The 17,743-nt window shown below is 36.6% G+C and overlaps 1 protein-coding gene across 5 annotated transcripts in view; it reads left to right on the plus strand.

The window, feature by feature from the left end:
* Window positions 1-17,743, plus strand: part of NAALADL2 (N-acetylated alpha-linked acidic dipeptidase like 2) — a 1,340,010-nt gene that overhangs the window by 427,426 nt on the left and 894,841 nt on the right. The window contains exon 1 of one of the 5 annotated variants that reach the window (XM_004756604.3): window positions 3,589-3,915. The exons of the other annotated variants lie outside the window; for them this stretch is intronic. Within the exon in view, the coding sequence (XP_004756661.1) occupies window positions 3,873-3,915 (43 nt within the window). The 5' untranslated portion in view covers window positions 3,589-3,872. Of the gene's footprint in view, window positions 1-3,588; window positions 3,916-17,743 lie in introns of those variants that run through there. 5 annotated transcript variants of the gene reach the window in all.

Consider the following 17,743-nt stretch of genomic DNA (forward strand, 5'->3'; position numbering starts at 1 on the left):
TATAGTTACAGAAAGGATGGATTAAAGGAAAGGGAGAATTCATTTAGGGAGTTTGTGTCTTAGTGAGAGATGATGATGGTGGCCTTACCTAGAGAATATGGAAAGTTGAGGTGAATTTCACTGACAGGAATAATTGTTAGGACTTTGTGATTATTTGGGGAATATGGGAGAATAGAGTTAAGGATAAATAAGTTTCTCTCTAGGGCAGCTGGGTAGATGGTAATACCTAGATTCAGAATAGAGGATGCGGAATATGTTCAGCCAGTATTCCTAAGCATCAGAAAATATTATTTATTTCTACCCTTTCTTCCTGTACAGAATATGCATTCTCTCCCTTTCCTATTTTAGAAACAGACTACTTCTGGTAGGACTCAAAAGTACTTAGCAGCTGTAAGGATCAGACAATACCAACTAGAAATTCTTGAAAACCATCAAACAACAGAATTTAAGCTTCAACGAAGAATCTTTAAACAAAAATGCTAAGTGATGAAATGCCAGGTCTGTTACTAAATGTGTAACATTTTACCTACACAGGGCTCCATGCTTTAGAAGACAGTGCCACCATTCAGAATTATGAATAACTACTTCATATTTTTTTTCAAGTATTCATATGTATCTTCCCTTGAAAAACAGAACTACATAATCACTTTAATAATTACCCATGACAAGTTTAAACTTCAACACTGGTTTCTTCCTGTTGTTTAATTTCTACATAGAACCCTCAAACTCAATGATAAAAGATAGCATTTATAACCTTTTCCTGTGGCCACTCTCTCCGTGAAGTTTGCTTTAGAAATCGAATGGTAGAAGTACAGAAAGATGATATGGTTGTGAATGTTGTTTTCTCTTAAGTCATTTAAGTTGTTTAAAAATGTGGTTGGTAATTTTTATAGCACTGTCTTGGAATGTACATAAAGAACCCAGTCACTCTCATCACTTTCTTTCCAATATTCCAAAAATGTCGATAACTGTATGATTAGCATTCCTTTCAACATGCAGTAAGCTATTCTGGCTAATGCTACCAGTGTTTATTTTTGGGAGGGGTGTGTGTGTGTGTGTGTGTGTGTGTGTGTGTGCGCGCGTGTGTGCGTGTGCGTGCACGTTAAACTAATGCAGTCACTTTATAGGTATTCTTTATTTCCCTCTCTTTTTTGAAAATTCTCATAAATGTCCTCGTCTCTGTTATCCTTCTAGCTCTTAAATTATTTATTTACTCTTGCAGGTAAACCTAACTAGTCACCCCTCTTCTTTTCACTTTTGCAATTTAATTTGGCATTTTCCCCTAGTGAAATATATTTTATCATCTTCTTGCTAGTCTATGTCCTTCTTTTCTTTGAGATCCTTTAGCTCTCCTTTTGTGATGATGATAATCTTGTTCATCTTTACAAAAACCATGGAAGGCAGTTAGTATGTGTCAGGAACTATGCTGCCTTGCACGATTTCAGGGATAGTGGTGGGGACAGAAGAGGTCTGTCACACAATAGCTCCCAAGGACAGAATAAGCAGTACGTACAACACAGTGTGAGACGAGCCATGGTGGAAGGAGAAGTTCTAAGTTGTTAGGCATCTGGCAACAGGAAGAGGAAGCCTCAACCAAGATTAGGTTCAAGAAGAATTCCTGCATGTGAATTAGACAAAGGGAAAGTGATGAAGGAAGAAGTTTTTAGACCTATGAGGTACCCAAGAGGGAGAGTGAGTGAGTGAGTGCATGGCGCTTTATAAATGTTGAAGCTATTTCAGTATAACTGAGTGTATATTTATGTTACTCTCTGGGCAATGACAAGTACTTTTGGGGTTCCTGGTGTTTTTATGCTTTTCCTCTGCTCAAAAATAGGACTTCTCTATGCTGCTTTCATTGTAACTTCACACATGTATAATTCAACTGGTAGATAATGAGTATTTTAGACTGGTTATTGACTAATTTCAGGTGCCTGAAACCAGTATGTAAATACATTTCCAAGTTGTCATAATGAGGGAGGATTGTTATGTGTGTTCCTCCTGTTGGGGGAAGTCCAAATGTGATGATTATAGTGTTTTATTTGCTATCATTCAATTTCAGGTTACATTTGGTAAAGTATGTAGCACAGTATATATGTTATATTATGCAGTTGTACAAAGTAAAGACTATTCTGGAACAAACAACAACTTAGATTTTTAAATCAGAGGTTTTAGTATTTATAATGAGAGAATGGGGCTTAGACAGTAAATGTTCCAGATCAATTTATAGATGAAGAAACTAAGACCCAGAAAGGTAATGAAAGAGAGAACTGTAAATTAACTGTGGTGATGATTTTTAAAAATATTTATTTATTTGAGAGAGAGAGCATGCCCACAGTGGGTAGGGGCAGATGGGGAGGGAGGGAGAAACACAAGCAGAATCTATACTGAGTGCAGAGCCCGACTCAGAGCTTGATCTCATGGCGCTGAGATCACGACCTGAGCTGAAACCAAGAGTTGGCCTCTTAACTGTGCCACCCAGGAGCCCCTGTGATAAGGACTTTTTTTTACTGTCACATTTGTTTTCATTTCTAATATTTCTGAGAATAACTATTCTAGTTGCTTACCTTTTCTGTTTACATATATAATCAACTTTTTCATTAATCAGCTAAGAAACATGGTATGCAGATTCTTTCCAAATTGAAAATCAAAGAACCGTCAAAGGAGTAGGTGTTTAAACTTTGGATTTTTTTTTTAACCAGTCTGAACAAAGTTTAAATTTAAGGAATTCTAGAGGGAGAAAAGAGAGATTATTTTTTTATTCTGAATATCTTATGGGAGACAGAATTTAAATAAATTGATTTATTTTTGTGATCTATGTCCTCTCTCACTTTTACAAATGAACAAAAGATAAATCTCCAATTTGTTGCTTATCTTTGCTGGAGATTATTTTTTGCTTGAAGTACACTAGTTTAGACTAATACTTTTTCTGTTCCTCGTCAGAAGGCAATGCAAATATTTTTGTGAAAGTATCTTTTCACAAATGAGGACTTTGAGACACTCTGAAATCAGATCGGATCATTTGTCTAAGATCCCCCCGTTAATAAGTAGAGAAATGACATCAGGACCTAGTGACATCAGTGTTCTTCCTGGGCATACTTTGCACTTTCAGAGGGAGGAGGGACAAGAGGAGAGAAAGAAGGAAGAAGACGAATGGAAAAGGAAGAGGAGGGGGGTAGGAAAAAGTCTGCCTATGTTCTGTATATCGTCTGCCATTCACAGTGTTTAGCACAGACATGATTGCTTTCTTTCAATCTTCACTAAAAATCTTCTAAAATAGACATCATCCCCATTTTACAGTTGAGGAAACTGAGACTCAGGGAAGGAATAGCCCTCACTTACAGTTCCACAGCTAGTACTGGTGGTACTCCAAGACTGTCTTTCCATGACGGCACAAAACTGATACCCGTGCTATTCCTTATGTCTCTGTATTTTTTTTTTAATGAACATTGCAAAATTCACTTTAAATTTTTATTTCTATAAGAGAAGCATATCGGAAACACTAACAAACAAACAAAACTCTGGCTCTGCACGATGGTGTGTTGGTAGTATCGACGTTCCAGGAAAATGTAAATATGTTTTAGACTAAAGTAAAAGTAGAGAATTAAAAGTTAATACCAAAACTGAAACAAAGCCACATTTTGTGAAACACACATTAATAGCAGTGCATCGGATCAAAGGATGTGATCTCATTTCACAGCAAAACAGGTCCTGCAAGCCCAGGTAATTCAGGAAGCAGAATGGTAATTATTCACAGAAGAAAGCAGGTAGTATACTGTTACAGTACCACAGTAGAAAGTCAGAAGGTCACCAAGCTTGCAAGGTAACTGACACAACTTGAAACTGCTTGGCCCCCTTTAAAAAGAAATTATAAAATGGGAGAGAATGAAGCAAGTTTACCTAACACATCTTTGCAAGGTAAGTGCCAACAGCCTCTGAAGTGTTTCCAATCAGAAAATCAAGCAGTTTCTATTACGGAGTTTGTGTGTGTGTACATGCGCGCTCACGTGAGCTTGTGTGTGCCTGCTGAGTTTCAAGGTGTGCTTGAGGGTGAGGAAAAGTGAGCTTCCAGAGAAGCTGGCTGTCTCTTGGGCTCAACAACTCAACCAACACAGAAACCCAGATTTGTGGAGAGTGGGGAAAGTCTTATCTTTATCCTCCAATGGAATGCTGGAGAAATGGTGTGACCAACTTGTAGTGCAGATCTTTTCCAACATTGACCAAATACTGCCTTTTTTCTCTGCTTGAGGAATTTTTATTTGTAATCAAGTTTACTGTATCTGGGGTTTACCAACTAAGTGTCCTTATATTAATATATTAATATAACCATTTTTATAAAGGTAGACAACAGGATCTCAGGGGAGAGCAAAGCAGTTGGGGAGAGGGGATTTATTTTACAGGTCTTAATCAGTCAGATACCTTTGTTCTTTGAAGGGATTGGCTTTGTTGACATTGGCTTGACTGGGCTTCTATGGTTAGGCTTGTTGATAAAAACAATATAAGGTTGCTCACACATTTCACTTTTTTTGAGTGAGAAAACTTCCTTTTTAAAACAAATACAAAACTAATATAATGCTTATTTGTTGCTATGATTTCTAGTAGTCTAATGTCTTGTGAATTGTCACCTTTACTAGAGACATTTTGTTCAAGATATTTTTTAATCGACTGCTAATGACATTTTCATTTAATTATGTTTTTGTGATGCTATCATCAAAAAAATCCCCAGACCACCCAAGTTTTCTATTTAGTGTATAATCAAACATGTAACTACATCTGTGAAATATAATACATAGGACAATAACAAGATGATCATAGATAGGCATGGTCATAAAGTGTCTGTTTTTTTTTCTTTCTCTTTTTCTCTCTCTCTCTCTCTTTTTAAGATTATATTTATTTATTTGACAGAGAGAGATAGAGAGAGGGAACACAAGCAGGGGGAGTGGGAAAGAGAGAAGCAGTCTCTCTGCTGAGCAGGGAGCCTGTTGCAGGGCTGAACCCAGGACGCTGGGATCATGACCCCAGCCAAAGGCAGAGGCTTAACTGACTGAGCCACCCAGGCACCCCAAGCATCAGTTTTCTAAAGTTAAATTATCCTCCAGAATCCCTGTGTTTTCTATTTATTTTCTTTAATCCTTTCTTCACTAAACCTGCTTAAGAATCCCAGAATCTTGGGACGCCTGGGTGGTTCAGTTGGTTCAGCATCTGCCTTTGGCTCATGTCACAATCTATGGGTCCTGGGATCAAGTCCCACATCGGGCCCCTTGCTCGGCCGGGTTCCTGCTTCTGCCTCTGCCTACTGTCCTCCCTGCTTGTGCTTGCTCCCTTGATTGTACTCTCTCTCTCTCTCTCTCTCTGACAGATAAAATCTTAAAAAAAAAAAAAAAAGAAAGAAAGAATGAAAGAAAGAAAAGAAGTTATCTTAAGAAAAAAAGAAAAAAGGAAAAGAATCCCAGAATCTTATTTTATTTCTGTATGTTTCCGAAAAGCATTTTGTTAAATACTGCATAAAGTGCTATTATCCGGGCATGTGGGTGGCTCAGTCAGTTAAGTGTCTGCTTTCTGCTCAGGTCATGATCTCAGGGTCCTGGGATGGAGTCCCAAGTCAGGCTCCTTACTCGGTGGTGAGCCTGTTTCTCCCTCTCCCTCTGCTCCTCCTCACCTGCTCATGCTCACACTCTCTATCACTTTCTCTCAAATAAATAAAATCTTAAAAAATATAAAATGCTATTATCAAGCACTTTTAAAGATCAATAAAAAGTTCTTTTAAGCATCCTATTGAAGAAAAACAGCTAAAAGACTTATTTAGTTTAATTCTATGAAATTATTCACTTATATGTGTTTTATATGTGTTTTATGGAGAAAATGATGTTATTATGTATGTGCTTATACTTTTTAATGTCTTTTCTTGGAAAAGTATATGGGAAGTATTTAGGTTGTTAATATTGTTCATATTAATGATGATTTTATGTAAAATACACATAAGTATATGGAAACCACCTGAATAGCCTCTCGTAGACTATGCGGTGTGTCACCCGTGTCTGTGTTCAGAGATTATAGTAAACTGAGGAGTAACCAGACTTCGTCTCTTTGTCAGAACAATGGGTAATATTTACCTCTTATTTTAGAGTCCTAGAATGTGTACAGATTTTCTGTTTTGTTTTTCTGTTTTCTCTGGCAGTTTTATGTATGTTTTGTTTCTGGTAATATGTTCCACTGTAAAAGGGTGACTATATGTATACGTGCATATACACACATACACTGACTTTCAGAATTAATAATTGGTATATAGCAGAAAAAACCCCAAAGTTTTAAAAAGAGCTATAGTGAATACTTTGTATGTTATGGTTTGAGTTAGAAATTCACGTGCTAGCTCCATAAACCTCTGTAGCTGGGGGATGCTTGTGAGCTCAGTTCTGTCTCCAGGGGTTTTTCCCTTGTGGGTCCTGTGAAAACTTTTCAATGAGGAAATGAGGACTGTGTTCTGTCTGAGTTGCAGTATACCCTTGGCGGGTCTACTAATAGTTCAGATCCATCTTTGGAATATTGTGATGCTTCCATTCCAGGTGTATTAGCCTTAAAATTATTAAGTGAACTTAGTAATCAGGAGAGAGCTAATGATAAGTGAGGGTACTTCACTTTAAATTATTTCCGGATTTTTTTTTTTTTTAGTTATAGAGGAAAGTATTGTGGGGATAATTTGTAGCTTCACGTGTGCAGAGGTAAGATATTTGGTGAATTTAATATCTTAGAAAACAAATCAAAATATTTTCTGGAATCTTCGGTTATGGAATGTTAAGCATTATTTTGTTTTCTGTGCAATGCCCTGTCCTAAATTTCAGATTGAGTTTAAAAATTATTGAAGTAAATGAAAAAGGCATTTTATGGTGTTTAATTTTGCCTTTAACTTAGAAATATTTATAAAAATATTCTGAAGTTCTCTGAAATAATACTAATTATTATTAACTCATCTTAAAATAAGCATGCTCTCACAGAAATGACAATATTTAAATACTTTGTTTTATACATTAAATAAATAGATGACTATTTTTTGGTTATGAAGGTAGTAAGTGATAGCAGATCATCATTAGAACTCTATCATGTACTTTGAATAGTGGTTTTCTTAATGCCACATGTCTAGATTATGACCATGTCTAGTCACAACTTGGAGGGCTGGTTGTAAGCATTGTCAAAAGAGTGCTGTTTCCTGTAGGTTTTATACCCAGAAGCCGGTTGAGAGTACCCTAGTTAGTGCAGCCTATAAGCTATCTGCAACTGTGGTATTGGGAACCTGTTTTTTCCCAAATGAAAATGAAGTTGTTCCAGGGTTATCTTCAGCTACATGGGAACAGATCTCAATTATCTTTTCAAACATAAAAAGCAATTTCTTCCTTTCAGTCCTAGTGAAAAGGAACTCTACAGAGAGTAATGTGAAGATTTATATGAGAAGGCTCTTAATAGTCTCAGTATTCATAAAATAGAATGACCTAAGACAGGATAAAATCCTAGATTTCTTTTTTTTCTTATTTTTGAATATATAAATAAATATATAAATAATACAGTAATAAGAATGGGGGCAAATGCTTTCTGAGCATTGTATTTACTAAGGAAGGGAAGCAGTGTTTCCTTGCACAATCCCTGAAAACTTACATGTGCCACCGAGTAGCACCTGGTCAGTTTGTGATAGCAGTGAAATGAAACAACAAAAGGGTGGCAACTTCCTTCCAGGCAGACAGCTCCCTGGAAAATTCCTTAGGTTAAGATTTTTCCCGAGGCCCCTTACCTATATTGCCTGTCAGGAAGGACATGCATTTTGTATTTTAAGATTCTTAGTAACAGGCAGGGCACACTCTAGCAGGGATTATATGAAAGGGAAAGAAGCTATCACTATCCAGTTAGGTCCCTCACCCACCGAGCCCCTCCTACCTCAGCAACTCAGTCCACATGGGTTTTTCCATTTTATTTTCCTCTTCTTCCTTGATCAAATCGTGTCCAAAGCCACCTGCCTCTTTGGAAAGAGTATGTTGTACAAATTCATTTCTGGAATGATTTCAGTAAAAGGTTCAGTTCAGTGCTGAGACAACCTCGAGACTGGTGTCTTCGAATGGGGGTCTCACCTGGACTGCTCAACACACCCTCGTCACTAGGTCATCTACTTACAGTGGCTCAGATGTAAAGCCCCCCTTCCTCCACCAGTTCTTCTTTGTCTTTTAGATCTAGGAAACCCCTTCTTTAGAGGCTATAAAAGACTAGAGCTCAGGGGGAAAAATGTCTCAAAGTACAGAAAAGTTGGCTAAACCCTATGGAACCCAAGGCCAGTTGTAAAGAATCAGTCAGCAGAGATGAGAGGACTTTTCAACAACCCACTGAAGGAGAATTTGGCTGTCAGAGTTAGGGAAGAAAAACCCTGTGGAATCTTAACATTTTCAAGGTATGAGGGAGCTTAAAGGGCCTCAATCAAGTCTGATATTTTTACTTTGTAGAGTAGCAAATAGAGCCTATGAAGGTAAGAAAATTACCCTTGGTTTCTCAGAAGCAGTTGCCAGAACCCAGGTCTCCACCCAGCTGCCCAGAGCCTGTAATTCACAGAGGAATTTGGCACATTACATTCTGGAGGCATTCACTTTCCTATTTCAAAAGGGAAAATCAGGCTTATGAATGCTTTCAATATTGATACATTCTTAGTTTCTATAGTTATGGCCTGGAAAGAATTGTCCAGTATTCAGTTAGGTTATTACGGAACTGGTCTGTCCAGCCTTGCGATTTTTCTTAACTCTATAAAAGTTACATTGGCTTTTAAGACGTTTGCTTGACTTTCATCATAGCCAAGAGGAGTCAGCTTGAAAATCCAGACACACATGCATTGAGTGCATCATGTTTCTCATGATACAGCCTTTTTTTTTTTTTTTTTAAGAAATTATACTTATTCTGCTGGGCTATGAAAAGAATAAAAAACTCTAGGAAGGGAGGTGCCTTAGTGTCTGTGCTTCTAAATTGCAGCCTGAGGGCAACAGTACTGTATACCCCAACCCGTCATACAGGTTTGGTGTACATGTTTACTCTCTGTGGTGGAAAAGTATCTCTGCATTCATCATCGTAAACCGTGCCTGTGAGTGCCTTGAAAACTTTCTAAAACGCCAAAGAGGACTGACCAGTTTATGACTCTTCCTTTCCAGCCTATAGAACTTTAGCAGCATGTTTAAGTAGGAGAAGTGCAAGACGTTCTTGTGGGACTTATCCATGTTCTAGGAGAAAGGCTTCCTCTAGCTCTAACCGATAGGTTGGAACACTTGAAGAACCGAGACATTTTGGAGTTGAAATTTATATATTAAGGCAACAGAGTGTTTTGGAGTTGGAACTTCCAGAAACTCTGCTGAAAAGACCTTATTTTCTAAGGATAAATTTCAGCACATTTGGAGCAAGTAAAATTGCAGAAAATGTCAAGGCATGAAATCCCAGGTGAGTCTGATCTGAATGGGTTAGGCAAAAGTGCCGGTGAAGATGGCTGGGGTATTTTCCCCAGGTATCAGGCAGAGAATCCCTGGAGTAGGCAAAGAGATTAGGAGATGAACTCTGAAATAATGTGTAAGAAATAGTTAATGAAAGCAGCAAAACCGAACCAAGGACCTCTTTTTCTTGTCTTTCAAAATGGAAATAAGATCTTATTAGAAATAAACCAGCAAGTAGTGTACTTGAATGGAACATGAGATAAATGTGGTTAAAAACAGTAGTCACTTAAAATCTGCTGCTGGGGGAGAGGCCAGTTCTCAAACACTTTGAAATTTAGAGTTTGTTCATAGACTTTTGAATGTTCTGAAAGCACGGTTTAATCCCCTTTGATTTAAATGGTATTTTATGGCACCGAAATTGTTTTTAAAAGAAACATTTTAAGTTTCAATTAAAGTCTCTATAAAATCTTGAAAAGAAGGTGATACATACCTACAGGATGACTTGATTGTTTGAACATTATTATTAATAATGTAATTAAATTTTTTCCATACATTTAAAAGGTTAGATCTGTCTTTGCATCTGTTTCCTTTCCTTAAAGAAATAAAACAAAGGGTGCAAGTAATGATCTGATGATTGCACATGTATAAACACCTTATAATTACTACATTGTATGCCTATTCACTAGTTTTGGAAAGAGTTTAAACAAATTTAGCTAATTGAGTAGGACAGCAAGCCAACCTTTTTTTATATCACAGTTTTTGGGGGGAGGATTAACCAAGCATATACTTACTATTGCAAGGTATTATACTTGCTACATAAGTGAAGGAAAAACAGGTGCCTGATGAGATTGCAAAGAAAGTATGATTAGTATGAAAACCCTTGAAAGGGTATTGAGCTTTAGTTGGATCCCTTGAGCTTCTAATGTCTCTTCAGGAAAAGTATGTGTAAATAGTTTTATTTGCCAGGGCTATTTTGGTGCTTTGTGGGTAGATGCTTAACCATCTCCATAGTTGAACACTTTGAGAGGTGCATTCAAAAATGCCTTTATAATTAATTGACATGAAATTCACCTGTTCTCTTTAAAACCCATGATCAGTGTAATGCAAGATGTGTATTGTATGCCAAAAAAAAAAAAAAAGAAAAGAAAAGTGACTTAGAGAATAGTACAAAATCCTATCTACTAAAGAAGCCCCAAAGAAAAGTATCTTGAAAAGTAAACTACTGAGCTTAATGCAATTCATATAAACATGTACAAGTTGTGCATGTACACCTGTTAAGCAACACAGTCAATTTTGCTCTGTGACTTCAGACCTTAGTAAATGATTTATTTTTGAGAACTGACTAAACTCTTGAAACAATTCCATCTCTGTGATTCTTTTGTCTTCTCAAAACTAAGTTCCTTTTTTTGTTTGTTTGTTTGTTTGTTTTAGATTTTATTTATTTGTGAGAGAAAGGGAGTGGGGCAGGGGGCTGAGGGGCAGAGGGAGAAGCAGACTCCTGATGTGGAGCTCAATCCCAGGACTCGAGTGGGGATCATGACCTGAGCCAAAGGCAGATGCTTAACCAAATGAGCCACTCAGGTGCCCCCAAAATAAATTCCTTTGAAAACGAGATGTGAGAAGCAGAGAGAGCTGAAGTGTCACTATGCTGTATTTTCCTCTTTGTTTATGGACATTTAATGTAATCACAGACAAGTCCTATCTTCCTTTAAACTACTAATAAATCTTAAAAAAAAATCTTTTTCACATCAACATTTTTTTTGGTGGTCAAAATATGTGTTGCCACAAAAGGCGAAAGTTGCTTCTACTCTTGCCAATTGTTATAAATGTAGATATTATCTAAGAATTTATAGGGAAACCTAGGAGTATATGGAGAGTTTCATAGAGGAGGTACAATGTACACTGGCTCTGACACTTTTGGAAAGTAGAGTAAGTGGCTAGAAAGAAGAAAGTCTTTCCTGGCAAAATAAATAGCAGAGACAGGCATAGAAATTCTATCTACCCATTTATTTACATGATTTATTCTCATCTTATTGAAAACAAAAGGATTTTCCCAAAATTAATACTTTGAAATAAACTATAAATAAGTAAACATAATAAAACATTAGATTAAAATAAGTTAAAATGTTGTATATAAAATATGCACCAGAACATTCTAAACAGCTACCAAACAGGTCACAGATTTGTTTTCAAGCTTCCTGACAGCCAAAAAAATGTAAGAAATTGGCTTTAAGACTTTGGTGGTTCAGATGATATAAAAATGTTTCAGTTATTCAAGGGTTCCATATAGATGGTGACAATAAGAATAATTGGTATAGATGGCAGGGGTCAGGCCTAGCTAGAAGAGAGGAGTTTTATTAGGCAATACTGAGAAATAAAGCTAAGAATTATAGAGACAAAGAAAATGGTATTATTTAACTCATCTTGGAATCTTGCAATGGATGATTCTCTCTTGAGCTCCTTAAGCTGTTCCACTACCCTACCAGACATTTGTCAGAAAAAAATTTATGCAGAAAATACCTCAAACATGTAATAAAAATCTGAAAATAAAAAGAAAGGAAAAGAAAACAAAAGAATAGTTAAGAAATAGACTTAATATCTAAATGTTTACATGATTGAAATATTAACTTTATTAAAATTTCAGAATATAAAAATGCTCATTTTGAAAATTAGGTTGCTATATATGTTTTACAAGCATATGGTATTACTCAAGTTTCTCTCCTGCAGTTTTTACTGGATTTTATATAGATCTTTTATGTTCATTTTGGTTAACTAAAGGGTTCTATACATTTACTATGGCAGATTTGGTTGGGGATCGAGAACTAGTTGTGCAGGGACAGAGAATAAGAATAGAGAAGAGCACATTGGTAATGATAATATATATGTTGCATTGTAAACCTTCTTTAGAAACTGCAAGTGCACTGAGGTTATGGTATTACCCTAAGTTTCTATTTTTGATATGAGTAAGTATGAATTTCAGTGAAAAAAGAAAAATAATGATAATAATGTTTTTATTTGTAAGCCTGAGTTCTCATCAGTGTTAGGTCCATATTTTATATTCTTTTAAGTTTACCATTTACCTTCTGTGGATTTCTTTTAGTCATTATAGTTCTTCTTGATTTGAAAACTTAGAGTTTATATTTCTAGGAGTTAGTAATTAGCAAATTATATTTATCAAAATACTCTTTTTTTTTTTTAAGATTTTATTTATTTACTTGAGAGAGAGACAGTGAGAGAGAGCATGAATGAGGAGAAGGTCAGAGAGAGAAGCAGACTCCCCATGGAGCTGGAAGCCCGATGTGGGACTCGATCCCGGGACTCCAGGATCATGACCTGAGCGGAAGGCAGTCGTTCAACCAACTGAGCCACGCAGGCGTCCCATTTATCAAAATACTCTTATATGTCTTGATAACATAATCCACAAGAACATTGCCACTTAGTTAATAAAATGTTCTGAAAGGTAGTCTTGACATGAAATTTGTATTTACTTATGCTGATTTGATAGTAAATAGTTTGTCTTTATCATCACATACATATAAAAGGGGAATGAACTAGAATTTATTGGGAACTAAGACAAAGCAGATATTAACTAAGATTATTTGAATCTCACAGAAATTTTGACCTTTCTTTCACCAACAAACACACCTAGGTGTTTGAGATCTCAAACACCTGCCTATGATTTCTTTTTGTCATTCAGTTGTCAGATCAAATATCTCAGTGATACCTTCTCTGGTCTTTCAAACTAAAGCAGCTATTCTATCTTAATATCTGATTTTAATTCTTTTAATAGCTTATCATGAACCATTTCTTAAATATTTTTGTGTATTGCCTATTTCTTGGCAATAAAATTTTGTCTCTGGGATGAGAAACCATAACTGACTTATTTATTTCTGTATTTCTAGTGCCCCAAACCACACTAACACATACTGTATTTTCAGTAAGTTTTTTTTTTTTTTTAAGATTCTATCCATTTATTTGACAGAGAGAGAGACCCTAAGTAGGCAGAGAGGCAGGCAGATAGAGGGGGAGAAGCAGGCTCCCCACTGAGCAGAGAGCCCAATGTGGGGCACGACCCCAGGACTCAGATCATGACCTGAACTGAAGGCAGAAGCTTAACCTACTGAGCCACCCAGGCATGCCCAAGTAAGTTTAATATGATTAGAAAAACAAACAAACATAATATTCATACTATCATTCCTGTGTATCTATGCAATTTACATTTATTCTAATATGAAAATTAGTTGAGCATAAAGTAGCAATCACTTAACATGGTAAATATAAAAAAGACACTTTTCTAGAAGAAGAACAATTGACATTGAGCCTATTCTAGGAGACTGGGTACAGTGTGTTGTTGAATTTGTTCCTTCTTATTCCTCTAGTTCTGTAACTGGCTGAGGTTACCTAGATGAGCTCTCAAAGGGTTTTAAGTTGTGCTGATAGAGGAAAACATGTATTAAATATATACCAAATGTGTACCAAGAGTGTTCCAAGTGTTCAATATATTTAAGCTTCAAAACCATCCAATGAGGAAATATAGACTCAAATGCAAATAATTATATGACTATATCTTTGTTATTATAAAAAATGCTGCCTTCCTGATCAGTTTTAAATTTATCTTCATTATTTTCCCTGATCACATAGAAATGGAACACTTAGTTCACATAATAATGGTGGGATTTGACAAAATTCAAATAAAATAAATTTGAGAGATACTTGAGGTTAAATTGGTGTTCACTTGTACTGAGTGCAGCAGAAGGAAGAGCTTGTGAAAACTGGGTTTCTGGCGTTGGTGACAAAGAAAATTGTCCTGTTAGCTGAGGTAGGGGATGCAGGTTGGGGGACAGTTTAGGAAGAGAAATAGGGCATTATTCTAAAGAAAGTGATTTTATTTTTTTATTTTTAAAGATTTTATTTATTTATTTGACAGAGATCACAAGTAGGCAGAGAGGAAGGCAGAGAGACAGAGGGGGAAGCAGGCTCCCTGCTGAGCAGAGAGCCTGATGCAGGGCTTGATCCCAGGACCCTGAGATCATGACCTGAGCCGAAGGCAGAGGCTTAACCCTCTGAGCCACCCAGGTGCCCCGAAAGTGATTTTAAACTGTAAGTGTTATATATTGATGAATATTCCAGGACTTAAATTGCAAAAAGAAGGCTAAGCCTTGGGAGAAAGTACTGGGATGGAATTAAAGAGCTGGAAATTACTAAAACTGAAGTCCTATGTGCCACTGTGGGTGGGTGAGATTATACAAAGATAGATGTTAAAGGAGGACAGGAAGACTGGTGATAGAAAGCACTAACATCTGAAATATGAGCAGAAATGAAAGAAATGGAGATGAGGTGATGGGGAAAAAAAGAAGATACAGATGACAGTGTTTGGAGGGCAATGCAGAGTGGGGATTTTCTCTAGAAAGAGTGAAAAAGATGAAACATCAAAATAATCAAATAGACAGGATCTAGTGACTCAAAACCAACATAAAGGTGGAGCATGAGGAAAAAATGATTTGAGAATTATCAAGAATGAGAGCAGGGGTGCCTTGGTGACTCAGGGGGTTAAAGCCTCTGCCTTCAGCTCAGGTCATGATCTCAGGGTCCTGGGATGGAGCCCCGCACTGGGGCTCTCTGATCAGCGGGGAGCCTGCTTCCCCCTCTCTCTCTGCCTGCTTGTAATCTCTGTCTGTTAAATAGATAAATAAAATCTTAAAAAAAAAAAAAAAAAAAGAGAGAGGAAAGCTAAAGGCAAAGCTGTAAAGTTAGGCTGTAGGAGTTGTTCAGTGGTTATGCTATGGGAAACGGCCACAGCTGGAGAGTGGGAGACAGAAGAGTGAACGAAGGAGCTAGTTCCATCACCACAGTACTAGGGGTAGATAGGATTTTCACTTTTCACAAATGAGGAAGCAGTGTCTGGGGAGAAGGTGAAGGCTGTGTCTGATGACAACAAGGACTTGAGCTCATTGAGTAACTTTATTTTATTTTTTAAGAGATTTTATTTATTTGAGAGAAAGAAAGCTAAAGACAGAGTAAGAGCAGAGGGGAAGGGGCAGAAAGAAAGGGAGAAGCAGACTGCCCTCTGAGCAGGGAGCCTGACCATGTGGGGCTCTGTCCCAGGACCCTGAGATCATGACCTGAGCCATCCATGTATCCTTGTTTATTTTTTTCATTATCATCAGAGTAACTTTAAAGAGCAGGAGGGCAACTTTCTATAAAGAAGACTAGGAAGAGTGGATAGGGTGACATATTCCGAGTTACAGAGTAGAATGGGTGATAGAGCTTATACCAAGTGGACTGCATCTTTGCGGTGAAGGACGAGTGCATCCAGCCCGCAGTTCGGGAGGGGCTACATGTGGGGTGTTGATTCCATGAAAGAAAAATAAAGGGTTTGGTCTAAGGCAGTCTTAGACAAGTCACGAGTTAGTTCCAGTGCGTATGGGAAGGCAATAGGAAAAAAGAAAATGCTGGCTGATTATTAAGCCAGTTTTCATGGAGATGAGAGCAAGTGTGTGTTGCTGGCTTGCATAGAGAGTTGGAGATTGTTATCCTGGAAGATTTACACTTTAACATGTAGCACCACCCAGTAAACCTACTCTAGCTAGTCATCTTCAGAGTGCATGCCCCTGGATTATGGCAGAACTGGAAGAGGGAGTTCATTTTATTATAAAACCATCCAGCTTTTGAAAAATAATGGAACACCCCATTTCACTGCCAGTAAGCTTTCATAGTGCTATCTTCTCATTTATGTAACATTTGAAAAGTGCCCATATATGACATTGGCCATATTACATAAATATGACAGACCTATGAGACTTTGGGATGATAGAGACCCACTTCCATTTGGCTCCATTTGAAGAAATCAAAATAAGGTTGGATCAGTTTTTATCTGCTCAAAATTTTGAGACCTTTGGATAGTGATTCATAATAGAGATTGTATGGTTATGCTATTTTCGTTGACAATATGAAAGGGGCAAGTAATAAAATTGGGCATTTAGCTAATAGCAATGAGAGACAAAGTTACAATTTAAATCTAATATATATTTGACTTCATTGTTTCTTAATCACTACATTTCCCAGGTGTACCATTTGAAAAGCGCTAGCTTTAAAACAAAAACACAGGGCCACCCAAAGAGTGTTTTAAATAATTTTCATTTATATCCATATACAAAAATTGGTGACTGTTAATTTTTCTTACTTGAAAGAATGTTTTATTCCTGGTTCATTCTATAGCTGATATGTCTGCTTTTCTACAGATAATGTATTTTGCTCACATAATCTCATGCATACAAATAGTGTTTCCTGTTTGGTACACCCTGATTCCTTCTGTCCTACCTACACACACATCCTTATGATATTTCCATCATACCTGCATTCCTGGGACTTTTATGGAAGGTGATAAAGCTCTGAAGAAGTAGTTTGAAGTAAATGGGTTCTACTAAATTCAAGAACGTTTTGACCATTAACCTTCAGTTTGAAGTTTTAGGTGACCACAAACTGGTATAAAGGAATATAGATTTACCTCTACAAAATACACTTTAAAAATGGTTTTAAACAATTGATGCTTTGCTGATGTAATGGATATTTCCTCTTCAGTGTTTTTAACTTAACAAATTACATGTAAAAGCCATAAAGTCCTTTATATTATCCATAAACATAATAAAAAATGTTATACCACATAACTTTGACTTAGTCAATAATTCTAGGCCTCGCCTTAGGGTTTAAAGAGAAAATTATTCCTGTTACACATTTTAATTATGCTATAAACTTTGGGAAATAGCTATTGATCTTCAGCATCTGACATCAGAAAGTTGTTTTTTTTCTTGTTCTGTAGCCAGTGAAAGTATGACATATAGACTCAAAGAGAAGAATTTCAGAGGAATCGAAGATAGTACATGCACAATAAAGGATATTTTTGCTCGTATTTTTAGCTTAAATGTTAGGAGATGTGAAGATCATCTCCTCTAAACAACTTTCTGCTAAAATTAGGATCACACATTTGAGTTAAGAAATATCTTACCTTGTTTTAAGAAAAAGTTATTCTGTCATGATACTCTTGATTATCTCTTATATTTTAATACAGAAATAGGAGGACTTAATTATGAACTTTAAAAAAATATGGTTAAAGTTTTCCAAACTTACACAGAGTGATAAATGTTGCAGTTATCATTTTAGAAGTAATTACTTCATAATTTTTCATGCTGAATTGGTAAAATGAGTAAAGACCTCTATTAAAATTAAATTGGTATCTAACATCAACGATGGTGATGACGAAGAGGATAGGTACCATATGCTGAACTTTTACTAGGGGGTGG

This window comes from Mustela putorius, unplaced genomic scaffold, assembly GCF_011764305.1.
Source record: "Mustela putorius furo isolate JIRA1106 unplaced genomic scaffold, ASM1176430v1.1 tig00003834_pilon_pilon_pilon, whole genome shotgun sequence".
NCBI lineage: Eukaryota > Metazoa > Chordata > Mammalia > Carnivora > Mustelidae > Mustela > Mustela putorius.